The 13,041-nt window shown below is 39.4% G+C and overlaps 1 protein-coding gene across 4 annotated transcripts in view; it reads left to right on the top strand.

The window, feature by feature from the left end:
• ADAM17 (ADAM metallopeptidase domain 17) overlaps nt 1-13,041 on the top strand; it is a 59,745-nt gene that overhangs the window by 31,853 nt on the left and 14,851 nt on the right. For 2 of the 4 annotated variants that reach the window (XM_027621611.1, XM_027621613.1), the window contains 7 exons: nt 1,358-1,526; nt 3,075-3,208; nt 5,049-5,138; nt 7,076-7,189; nt 8,724-8,868; nt 8,977-9,065; nt 10,625-10,777. In XM_027621611.1, coding sequence (XP_027477412.1) covers nt 1,358-1,526; nt 3,075-3,208; nt 5,049-5,138; nt 7,076-7,189; nt 8,724-8,868; nt 8,977-9,065; nt 10,625-10,777 — 894 coding nt within the window. Of the gene's footprint in view, nt 1-1,357; nt 1,527-3,054; nt 3,209-5,048; nt 5,139-7,070; nt 7,190-8,723; nt 8,869-8,976; nt 9,066-10,624; nt 10,778-13,041 lie in introns of those variants that run through there. The other 2 variants (XM_035728816.1, XM_035728817.1) reach the window with 2 other exon arrangements.

Genomic DNA, 13,041 nt, shown 5'->3' with positions numbered 1-13,041 from the left:
ACTTCATTTCGTTTTATTGCCAAATAATACTCTATTTTATGCATATGCCACATTGTGCTTATTCATCATTTGGACATTTGGATTGATTTCACTTTTTTGGCTGTTATGAATAATGCTGCTATGAACATTTGTGAACAAGTTTCTGTGTGAGCATGTATTTTCAATTCTCTTGGGTTCATACCAGGAGTGGAATTTCTGGGTCATATGGTAACTCTATCTTTAACTTTTTGAGGAACTGCCAGACTGTTTTCTGTGGTGGCTGCACTCCACATTCTCACCATTTTACATTCCATAGTATATGAGGCTTCTGACTTCTCCACATCCTCACCAATACCTGCCATTACCTATCTTTGATTCCAGCCATCCTGGTAGATGTGAAATTGTGTCCTTGTGGTTTAGATTTTCATTTCCATGATGGATATGGAGGGAGATTTCATATATCCATATATATGTAAAATATAAGTGTGTGTGTGTGTGTGTGTGTATACAATGTCTATTTTGTACTTTACTCACAAGCTGTCTAGTTTGGATGAGATCACCATCCTTATAGGAACTTGGTTCTTGACTTCGGTAACCTTTCAAATATGTTAGTTCTGATTTACTGTGACCTTGTAATAGGGGAAGTGAAGATTTTTTTTTTCTTTTCAAGTGCTTTCCCTGAAAGAGATAATGAGTTTTAGGTACATTGCTGCAAGTTTTCAGTCTTCTCTCCTGTGTATAAAACCTTCACGACAAGAAGATACTAAGGAAACAGGAATGAGAAGCATACAGGGCCAGAAGGCTCGTCTCCTGTTTGTTGCTGTAGGTCGTCACCTGGAGTGGGTTTGGTGTGCAGCAGGTGTTATATAAATGTTTTTGAGTGATGGAAAAGGTTATGCATTTCCTTTTCTGGATCTTTTAAAATGTTTCATAATTTGTACAAAATAACGCTTTTTTCATATACAGATAAAAGCAAAGGGTGAATAACCCATGTGTTTATTTACCAGCATAGAAACTGAGAAAAATTGAAATGATTTATTTATAAGATTTTATTTATTTGAGACAGAGAGCGTGAGAGAGAGGGCTAGTGGGGTGGGTGGGGAGGAGCAGAGGGAGAGGGAGAAGCAGGTTCCCTGCTGAGCAGAGAGCCCAATGCGGGCTCAATCCCAGGACGCTGGGATCATGACCTGTGCCGAAGCAGATGCTTAACCGGCTGAGCCACCCAGGCGCCCCTAAAATGATTTATTTTTGATAAAATGACTCGTCCATTTACTTAACCTGGAAATGAATGTTATCTAAAAGCAAAGGATGTTGTAAGAATTGAGTTTTTAGGAATTCTTATATTTTGCATCTCAATTATGTATGTTTTCTGTTTTAGCCACTTTGGAGACTAATTAATGATACTAAAGACAAAAGAATGTTAGTTTATAAATCTGAAGATATCAAGAATGTTTCACGTCTACAGTCTCCAAAAGTGTGTGGTTATATAAAGGCGGATAATAAAGAGTTGCTTCCAAATGGGCTGGTAGACAGAGAGCCACCTGATGGTAAGACTTAAAAATATATTTCAAATAAGAAACAAGCATTATGGCTGTCTTCAGTAGGGGTGGTTGTTAATTTGATTAGTAATTATAGAATTTGGCTTGAAAATAGAGTTTTGTTCAGAAATTTCTTTAATTATTTTGCCTATAATGTAGGAACTGAAAACACTAGAAAACAATGGTAACAATAAAGATTGGAAAAAGTCTACAGAAAAGGGAAATTGAGTAATCTGAGAGAAATTTTTTTGGTAAATTGATATTAAAGAAGGATTGATAATATATAGTGTTTAAGTGGGTGTGGAGAGGAGGGAAAAATTTTTTGTTTGGGATATTTAGAAATGACAAAATAGTACTGTTGAAAACAATCTTTGGAAAAGTTTATAAGAAATTAGTTGGTACCAAATTAGTTGTACTGTTTAGAAAGAGGTTATCAGTCTTGGGAAAAATCACTTTATACACACACACACACACACACACACACACACACACACACACACACACACACACAAATATATACATATTTATTTTAAGATTTTTTAATTTTTAAGATTTTATGTGTTAGAGCACGAGTTGGGAGGGGGAGGGGGAGAGAGAGGGACAAGCAGACTTTCTGCAACGCGGAACCCCATCGCAGGACTCTGAGATCATGACCTGAGCCGAAGTCAGACGCTTAACTGACTGAGCTGCCCAGACACTCCAAAGATTTTATTTTTAAAGTAATCTCCACACCCAGTGTCGGGCTTGAACTCACAGCCCTGAGATCAAGAGTCGCCTGCTCTACCGACTCTGCCAGCCTGGCACCCCAGGACAGATCACTCTAGGGTCATTTAAAAACCTAACCATCTTAGGGTGCCTGGGTGGCTCAGTTGGTTAAGCGACTGCCTTCGGCTCAGGTCATGATCCTGGAGTCCCGGGATCAAGTCCCGCATCGGGCTCCCTGCTCAGCAGGGAGTCTGCTTCTCCCTCTGACCCTCTTCCCTCTCGTGCTCTCTATCTCTCATTCTCTCTCTCAGATAAATAAAATCTTTAAAAAAAAATAAAAAAAATAAAAACCTAACCATCTTGGAGAAATACTCTACTATCCTCATTTTTTGAAAACTTAGAAAATATGACTAACATTTTAGTATATAAATAAATTCTCAGTTGGGTGTTTAATAAGAAAAATGACCTATTACCATAAACTCATTTTTAATGTCTGATTATCTTCATAGTTTTACCACTACTTAATTTGTAAACTTCTAGAAGAAAATGACAGTTTCATGGCCCAACAATAGATTAGATGATTGTTTTACTTAAGTACTTTTTTTAAAGTTTCCTTATTTTAAAAATTAAGGAGGCCCTTTTCCTTGGTTTTGAATTCTAAGATTTTAAAACCTCATATTACTTTTTACTTTTCTGTCTTCCTCCAAATTGTTTTTTGGTTGAAGATATCTTTAAGGATACTAAGCTCAAATAATGTTTGTTTCAAAAATATACTAGATTTAAAGTGTTACTATAAAAAAACTCCTTGTTTTGATGAATTTTGATTTAATAGTGCATACAAATTCATATTAGAGCTTGTTCATCGGGTGAAGAGAAGAGCTGACCCTAATCCCATGAAGAACACATGTAAATTGTTGGTGGTAGCAGATCATCGCTTTTACAGATACATGGGCAGAGGGGAAGAGAGTACAACTACAAATTACTTAGTAAGTATCTGATACTGGATCAGGTTACTGGACACAAAAATCAAGGTAGGTAGGCAAATTCTATTTAAGAGAAGACTGCTGTGGTGTGAAATGTAATGAAATGAGATCTGTTTCAGTTGCTCTCTTATTTCCTAAAATAATGGGGAGCTCTCTGAGGTTCTTACATTATTCCGTAGAGATTCTAGTTTCAAATTTTTGAAAAGCCATTTTGCCCTTGAACTAATATATTCTGCACATTAGAATTCTTACACATATTAATGTTTAGGGAGAGTTTGTAATATAGGCCTCCCTTCTTTATTCAATTGATCTCTTTGAAAATAGCAGTGACATATGGATGGAATGGGTGGATGCTCCAGAGTGGGGAAAAAAAGTATTTGTTTGAACCTATGTGTGTTCTCTGTTTATATGTATATTTCAGAGAAGATGGTCAGTTTGGTTTTTGTTGCATAAAATAGCTAATTGTTGGAATATAACTTCGTGGAGTAGATGGGACTTTCATGGCCCTAACTAACTGTAGGGCGAAGATTCAAAGGAAAGATTACAGAAGTATTGACACTGGGTTTCTGAGCCTTTATATTATAATTTGAAAAGCCAAGGGAATCCCATTTCATTGACATTTTTTGTTAGTATGATCTCATTTGTCATGATAACTTGGCACTGACACAATGTTGTTGAGGGAATAAAAGAGAATGCAACTATTCATGAACCAAGAACGTAGGCCCCAAAAGACGCCTTTCGCATTGCCTTGCTTTTTCTGTTCTCTCTGTTTTATTCATACCCTCCCTCACCCTTCTTTCCCTCCCCTTCCAGTGTCAAGTGAAAGAATTTATTATGAGGGTAGTAGGAGTAGTGTGTGAAGTCACTGCAATTCTTGTTCCTAAGAGAGATTCTTTCTTGAAAAAGTTCCTTTCTTAATATGGGTTTTGTATTAAGGGGTCTTAATTTACTTTTTTGTTCATTACACCACAAATATGAATATAGTGAGAGGTCTAGTCTTAACAGTTGCATTTCTTAGTTTTACACTTACTATAAGCAAAGAACAGTTTTTAGATTTCTGTGCTTCACGGTTGCTACAACAAGCCTCATCTAGCCATTTTATGAAGAATAGAATAGTCTGAGGAAAAGATGGGTAATGAGTATTATGTTCTCATGTAGTTGGAGCCACCCTCGTTCCTCCTGCCCCCCACCCAGTATTCTCTGTCCTCCTTACCTGCCATCCAAAAGCAGAGGACGGAAGAAAGGGGGACTGGTGGAAGCTCACTCCTCTCTTTCTCTCTGCCCAGTCCTTGGTGCTGGACTTTGTCCCGTGAGGGCCAGGGGTAGGTTGAGCAGCATCTGTCACTGCCCCTCACCTCTTTCTGAGGAAGGGTTCTGAGCTTCTTGCTGAGAGATGGAGTGGAGATGGACTGCTTCTTAGAATGGCAAATTTTAGGTACACTGGTTGACTTTTAACTTTCATTTTTATAGTTGATTGAAATGGCAGTTTTTTAGAAGCCCGTTACTTGATATTTTGGTTCATATGCAATTGATCACCTAAAATTTGACAGGCGGGGGTACTCACCACTATACTAACGAGGACCGGCTCTGATCACCTAAAATTTGAGATAAACCGTACCACTTCTTGATTCTAATAATAATACTCTAAGTTTGAGGCTAGGAATAATTGTTTTGTTAGTGTCATCAATGATAAAGAATAATATCTTAATGCCAGTTTTGTGATTGGTGGAAACTTGTACAGTGGTATTTTCTCTAAACTGACCCTTTTAATCCCTGCAAAATTTATATTATGTTGCAGAGTGGTAAACATACATGTCTTTCTCTCACTCTTTTATAAACACAGATAGAGCTTATTGACCGAGTGGACGACATCTATCGGAACACTTCATGGGACAATGCGGGTTTTAAAGGTTACGGAATACAGATAGAGCAGGTATTTACCAACGGATGTGGGTGTGGCTTTTATTACTCTGCTGAGTGATGGGATGCAGATATTTGTCACTTGTAGTCAGAACCCAAAAACTGATCTTCTACTCTAATCTTATAAATTTTCAGATCCCAGTGATTTTTATCTGATAAATTGTGTAGTGTTTTTGAATTATTTACAGATTGTGAAGTCTTTTGTTCTTAGGCTTACTGTAGGCAGAAAGCCTTTTTAGGCTGCTGTGATCTCGTCTTCCTCTGAATTTCTGTTGTTTTTATCCCCTTCATTGTTTTACTTTTTTTGATTATGCTTTATGTCTTTAGTTAGAATGTTGGCACATATTGTTGAAACCTTAGAAAATTTACTCAGAAATACTGTGTACATTTGCAAGGCATTTGTGCATATAGAACCAGTAGATCTCTTTTCCCCAGAATTTTCTGGTTTCTTCTAATCTGTGGATAGAGCACATCCAGTAATGGTGTATTGATGTCATCTTAATTATATCTCATAGTAAACATTGTTCGAAATTGATAAGACTAATTAAAAATACTTCTGAAGTTGGGTATTGCTTTGGACAGATACTTAATATGTAAATTATTATCTCTTGTTTTCTTCCAGGCTTTTTGTACTAAATTAACCATATTCTTATAGGTTCTGTAGTATAGAATTTAGAGATTAAGAAACAAAACTTCTGAAATCATGCATCATACTATATAAATGTTAAACTTTTATAGTACTTGTATGAAACTAAGAGAATTATTTTTCCCTTTTCCATTCTCTTTTACTGTTTTGCATTTTCTTTTAAGTTATTATTTGAATAGGTAATATATACACATGGTACAAAAGCCAGTGAAAAGTAAGTCTCTTCAACCTCTGCTATTGTCAAACCAGTCCCTCTCCCCAGAGACACCCATGTCACAAGTTTCATAAGTCCTGTCCCAGAGGGATTTTGTGCATGGCATGTGTATGTGTATGTGTGTATTTGACACACGGTGGTATGCTCTACTCTTTTGCACCTTGCTTTTTCATTTTGCGAATATGTTGGTGATTGTTCCATTGTGGTACATAGAAAGCTGCCTCACTTGTCTAAAATAGCTGCATCATGTTCAAGTTTTAGGGGACCAATAAATAAAACTCCGTTTTGCCTTAAGAAGTTGGAACCACTTGGAAAAATAGGTGCAGTGTAGGAGATTGAAATACCAGCTTTATAATAATGATAATGGATTAGAGGGTGTGATTTAGATGTACAATCACAGTGGGCTTTTGTCTGTTTCATCCCAGAATTGATCTTGACCACCTGCCACCAAAGCTGCAGAGCCCTCCCCTGTGAGTTTGCCACGTGGTGGCAGAGCAGAGCAGATTACACCCCCTCCAGGCAGGCATAGCCAGAAGAGAGGCCAGAAAGGGCTGAGCTGAGCATGGCTTTGTTCTTTTCCCTAAACACCCTCACCGGTCGATAACGTTTCATCTCCTTCGGAGGAAAGCCTTTGTTCCCTTTTTATTAAAGCAGGATTAACATGAATTTTTACTGTATGTACAAGGAAAAGCCCCTGTTCTTTATAATCTTTTATTTCTACGGGGTGCAGTGACAGATATCTAATTGTTCTGTGTTTCTGAATTATTGACTATCGTTGGAGTAAATATTTTAGGCTCAGGGAATCCAGGTTCTCATTTTGTCAAACTGAATGTAGAGGAAATAAGAGTTTAGGAATACATTTATAAATTGATAAGTAAGTCATTGACACACATGTTTTCCATACCATAAGCTTCTCAGTTTGTCTTTAAATGAATATTAGAGCTGAAGAATTGTATGGAATTTTGGTTTTAAAACATTTTTTCTAGAATGGTAGATGATCTTATTTTGCATAGCTAAAACAGTGCAGTATTATTTCAGTCTTGTGACTTTTTTCTGAAGTGTTCTAAGTATATTGTCTCTTTAAGTATAGATCCGCATTCTCAAGTCTCCACAAGAGGTGAAACCTGGTGAAAGGCACTATAACATGGCAAAAAGTTACCCAAATGAAGAAAAGGATGCTTGGGATGTGAAGATGTTGCTGGAGGTAGGTGGTGGAGACCCAGACATGATGCTATTAGGGCCCTTTCTGGTTTCTAGTACGTGGGGCGTGTCTGCATCAGTGAAAGGGTGCACTGAGAAAGGTCATTGAAAACCAGGAGCAGCCCACCCCAGCTAATCCAGCACTGACCTCATCCCTGGAACAGGGCAGACAGCAAGATGGGCCAAAAAGTTGTGAAAATGAAAAATACTAGAAAGTGGTACTTCTTGATCTTAATATCTTTGAGAATCTAGTTGAAGTATTGGGACTTTAGAAAATGTATACTCGATATAAACATTTTTTGCACACCATTTTGTTCAGGTTTCTTTGAAACTTACCAGTAGATCTGCTAGGTTAGTAATTGTCAAACTGTATGAAAATGTATTAGTAGAAATAAGACTTGAAGATGTGGAAGTTTTCTACAGGATTTAAAAATCTTTGTGACTGTATTCTGGTAATCTGAAGATAGCCTAAACATTCTACACCATATGATTCTTGCCTCGACTGGGTATGATTGATCTTTTTTGCCACATATTTTAGTGTCTTGAGTTTGTGTATGTGATTGCTTTGCTGTAAAATCACCTTCTGTGAAGTGATAGTGATCTTCTAATATGTTAGTAAGTGTATTGGTTTCCTATGGCTGCTCTAACAAGTTCCTGAAAATTCACAGCTTATAACATTTATCTAGTGGTTTCCATGGGTTGGTCCATGTACAGTGTGGCTCATCAGTCTCATGAGGCAAAAATTAAGTTTTCAAAGCTTGAATGAAGTTAAAGGATATTACCAGCTCTTTTTCCAGGTTGAGATTCATAGAGTGCTGCATGTGTTTAGTACTCCACTTGCCATCTCTGCTGTGATCCACTTCCCCACCAGAGCTTGAGGCAGCACCATTCACTTCTCAAGAGGCTCGGCAAGGATTAGGATTGCCAGTAAAAAGCACTGCAGACTGGTGGCTTAAACAGCAGAAATTTATTTTTCACAGTTCTGGAGGTTGGAAAACCAACACAAAGTTAAAACAAAAACCCTAGGTGTTTTTGTTGGCTCAGTCGGAAGAGCATGCAACTCTTGATCTTAGGGTTGTGATATCGAGCCCCATGTTGGGAGTAGAGGTTACTAAAAATAAACTTAAAAAAAAAATACATACAAAACCAAATAGAGTCCTTGAAATACTTTAGAGGGATCTGTTTGGTATTAGGTGCTGACATCCCCTGGAAGGCGTGGTCAAGCACTGAGACTTACAGAATTGGCATGTCACCAGGGCCGGGCTGCATGGCTTCAACCAGCCCTCTTGGTTTTGAACTGCTATAAGAAGCTCCCAGGTTCTTCCCTATCCTATCCCCCTCCCCGACTAGATGGTACTCCACTTCTTACCTATATAGGTGGGTGAAAATTGTACATAAGGAGCATAGTGCTGCACAGTCTTGTGGTTGCTGATGCAGAGCTGCAGTCAGCCATGTGGTATTGTTCTCCAGTGTCTGCTGAAACATCTTTTAGTCTGATGTAATTGTTAATCTAATTAAGAATACTTTTTTTCTTAAAGCAATTTAGCTTTGATATAGCCGAAGAAGCATCTAAAGTCTGCCTAGCACATCTTTTCACCTATCAAGATTTTGATATGGGAACTCTTGGGTTAGCTTATGTTGGTTCTCCCAGAGCAAACAGTCATGGAGGCATTTGCCCAAAGGGTAAGTCTTCCATTTGTTGTGTGGATATGTGAGAATGGCAGACTGATTAGATTGTATTGTAATCCTGTATTAAATAAGCAATTTGTCTCTGTTTCCTTTGTCCTCTAGCTTATTATAGTCCAATTGGAAAGAAGAATATCTATTTGAATAGTGGATTGACCAGCACAAAAAATTATGGTAAAACCATCCTTACAAAGGTATGTTCTCTTATTTTTTAAAAGGATAGATTTTGAGTTTATTGTAGTAGAACCTCAGTTGTATATATTTATGTAAGTATCTTTTAAAAAAGTAATACATACTTTTGTTTGTTTCTGCCTAAAAAATTACATGTGTTTTGGTGGGAAATGTGAAAATAAAAATATAAAGAAAACGATAAAATCTACCTGTGAGGTTTCTTTTGAGACCCATCAGGGTCATTGTTTTTCCTGAAGACACCCTCCTGGAGCCCTTCATCCTGTGGTTTCTCTGCAGGCTACTTGGCTCCCAGTCCTGCAATGTAGCTGTCATTTGAAGACCTCCCCAGACTCCCTCATTTCCTGGACCTCATGTTCTTTCCTTCCTTCCTTCCATTTATTTATTTGAGAGAGCAAGTGAGAGGGAGAGAGCACTTGAGAGGGGAGGGAGAGGGGAAGGTCAGAGGGAGACTCAGACTCCCCGCCAAGCAGGGAGCCCGATGCGGGTCTTGATAATGGGACTCCTGGATCATGACCTGAGCCGAAGGCCGATGCTTAACTGACTGAGCACCGAGATGCCCCTGTTCTTTCTCTTTCTTGATTTATACCATCATTTTGGTGTAGCATATTTTCCAGGAGCTTCCTAAGAAAAGGGTACATGAGAGGCAAATTGAGATTTTTGCATATCTGAAATTGTCTTTAACCTTCTCTTAAACTTGATTGATAATTAAATTTTCTCAGCATTTGCAGACATCGCTCCATTGTCTTCTAGTATTTTGTGTTACCCTTAGAATCTGAAGTCATTCTGATTTTTTATCCTTTGTACGTGACCTGTTTTTTTCCTCTAGAAGATTTTAGGATCTTGTTTTTGCCCAGGTATATCCATTAGGAATATGTTAGGCACATTCCAGCAAATCCATGCAACTGAAAATCCAACACAGTGACTTAAATAAGAGGTGTTGTATTTGCTTCAGTCAACAACAGGGTCATGGATAGCATCCTGTGGGTGCTGCAGCAGCTTAGTGATGCTCTCAGAGAGCCAGGATCTTCCCAGTTTTCACTCAGCCCCTTTGAGCACAGGCCTTTGTCCTCATGCTTATCCTCTGCTCACAAGATGGTTCTCTTCGTGCTGCAGAAAGGAAGACAGAGCCTCATCTGTCCCTTATAAAAAAAACTCTGGAGTCCCACCCACTGGCTTCTGTTTATATCTCACTGGACGGAATCGGTCATGTGACTGACCTACCATCAAAGAAATATGGGAAGGTGGCTATTTTAACAGAGGACATTGGCAACCTGAGCAGGATTAGGATTTTTTAAGGAAGGAAAAAGAGGAGAATGGATCTTGATAGGAAATACTAGTTTCTGATACACTGGTAGTTTGGCTATGACGTTATACTTGGGGTCGGTTTTTTATCCCACTGTATTGGGCCCTTCAATCCTGACACGCCCACCTCCACAGTCCTGCTGTTCTGCTGTTGGTCGCAGTAGTCAAGACCCCATTTAAGAAAAGCAGGGCCTAGTTGGCCATAGCAGCTGATGGTTGGATATTAAGTCATAATGTTTACTTTGCATGATCCTTTAAGGAAGCTGACCTGGTAACAACTCATGAACTGGGACACAATTTTGGAGCAGAACATGATCCGGATGGCCTAGCGGAATGTGCCCCAAATGAGGATCAGGGAGGAAAATATGTTATGTATCCCATCGCTGTGAGTGGAGATCATGAGAACAATAAGGTATGTATCTTTTGGAACATTTTTAGGTTAGGAAGGAAAGAGGCTATGTTTAATTATAGTGAGAGCTCAGAAAAGCCTTCCATTCCAGGGATGGAACTGCAAATTATGAAGTACCCTCAAACTTGGTTGCGTGTTTTAGAGTGAAATGAGGACCATCGAATCTGGTTGAAGCTGTCATTTGGACTGTTATCAGAGTTAATTGTGTTGATTGGGACTATATGAAAAATTAGTGATAGTAATGGCTTGTGTTGGAGTTCTGGATGGCAAGGTCTGGTGCAAGTTAAAAATTTCATGTCATTTCTTTTTCTCTTCTCTTTTTTTTTTTTTTAAGATTTTATTTATTTATTTGACAGAGCGAGAAAGCACAGGCAGGGGGAGCAGCAGGGGTAGAGGGAGAAGCAGGCTCCCTGCTCAGCAGGGAGCGCCTGATGCGGGACTCGATCTCAGGACCCCGGGATCATGACCTGAGCCAAACGCAGACGCTTAACCGACTGAGCCATCCAGGCGCCCCAAAAATTTCATGTCATTTCTTATACAAGTTGTTGTTCCTTTTAACTCTACTTAATTTGCATGTTTTCATAAAGCTTTGCAACAAAATACGTAATTTGCCAGACTGTAAACCTCTGGTGGGAAAGGCCCTTGCTTATCTTGTTCACAGTTCTGTCTCCAGTGCCTAGCAGGGTACCTGGCACGTAGCAATTTGTTTGTGTAAATAAATGAACAGTTTGCTGCCGGGGGTTTCTGGGAGTACACCAGTCCGTGGGAGAAACTTTTAAGAGTGGCTACGGCTGGCTCTTAGACTCTGACTTGAAAGTGCTCACAGGCATCTGGTTTGTGCATTTCACTTGAAGTTAAGCAGCACAAAGCATCATGAGAAGAACATACTGGTGTTGTTGCCAAGTTAGAGAGGGCTGACTAACCGGGAAAGATGGTGAAGTATTTCTCCTGATTTCTTTTTTCAAGCCAGGCTTGGTACTTTAAAGCCTGGCAGGGAGCTAGAGGAAGGGATTACTTTTGTGTTTCCCTGGCCCTGACCCTGCTTTTGGAAGTTTCTTTTTTTTTTTTTTTTAAGATTTTATTTATTTATTAGAGAGAGACTGAGAGATAGCACGAGAGGGAGGAGGGTCAGAGGGAGAAGCAGACTCCCCACTGAGCAGGGTGCCCGATGCGGGACTCGATCCCGGAACTCCAGGATCATGACCTGAGCCGAAGGCAGTCGCTTAACCAACTGAGCCACCCAGGCACCCTGGAAGTTTCTTTCTCGTGTTCTTTTTGTCATCTTTTTCCTTGGCTGTTAAGTATAAACAGTCTCTTCCTCTCTTGCTTTGCACCTTAAGTTTTGTATTTCCTCTGCTTGACAGCTTGCGCTCGAGGCACTTTGCCCTCCTCATTTGCCTATTCTTCCGACTTGTCATATACCCTGTTGAATTTTCCTCTGTTTTTCAGAGTTGTCTCTCTCTTTCATTTTTTTAAAATTATTTATTTATTTTTAGAAAGACAATGTGTGTACGAGTGGGATGAGGGGCAGAGGGAGAGAATCTCAAGCAGACTTCCCGAGGAGCCCAACACGAGACTTGATCTCATGACCCTGAGATCACGACCTGAGCCAAAACCAAGAGTCAGATGCTTAGCCGACTGAGCCACCCAAGTGCCCCTGTCTCTTCATTTCTAATCATGTACATTCTAGCTCAGTGCTATTCGGTAGAAGGTTCTGGCATGACGGAAACATTCTGTGTTAAACAGCAACCCCTAGCCATATGTGGCCGTTGAGCACTCCACATGTGACCGGAGAGACCAAGTAACTGAATTTTAAATGCTGTTTTATTTATTTTATTTTATTCTTCTTCTTAAATTCTGTTTTATTTAAATTCAGTAGTGATTGCCTGGGATTGGAGCTGGGTATGGGAATTAACTGAAAAAGGACATGAGGGACCTTATTGGGACAAGAACATGTCCACAAGTTGATTTATGGTGATGGCTGCACCACTTAGTAAAGTTATTGGAAATCACTGACTTGGACACTTGAAATGGGTGAATTTTGTGATATGTAAAATATGCCTTAAAACGATTTTTTTAAAGATTTTATTTATTTATTTGACAGAGAGAGACACAGTGAGAGAGGGAACACAAGCAGGGGGAGTGGGAGAGGGAGAAGCAGGCCTCCCGCCGAGCAGGGAGCCTGATGGGCTTGATCCCAGGACCCCGGGATCATGACCTGAGCTGAAGGCAGACTCTTAATGACTGAGCCACCCAGGCGCCCCATG

The sequence above is a fragment of the Zalophus californianus genome, chromosome 8, assembly GCF_009762305.2.
Source record: "Zalophus californianus isolate mZalCal1 chromosome 8, mZalCal1.pri.v2, whole genome shotgun sequence".
Taxonomy (NCBI): Eukaryota; Metazoa; Chordata; class Mammalia; order Carnivora; family Otariidae; genus Zalophus; species Zalophus californianus.
The sequence above is the reverse complement of the archived record's forward strand: the minus strand, read 5'-3'. Positions and strand labels throughout refer to the sequence as shown.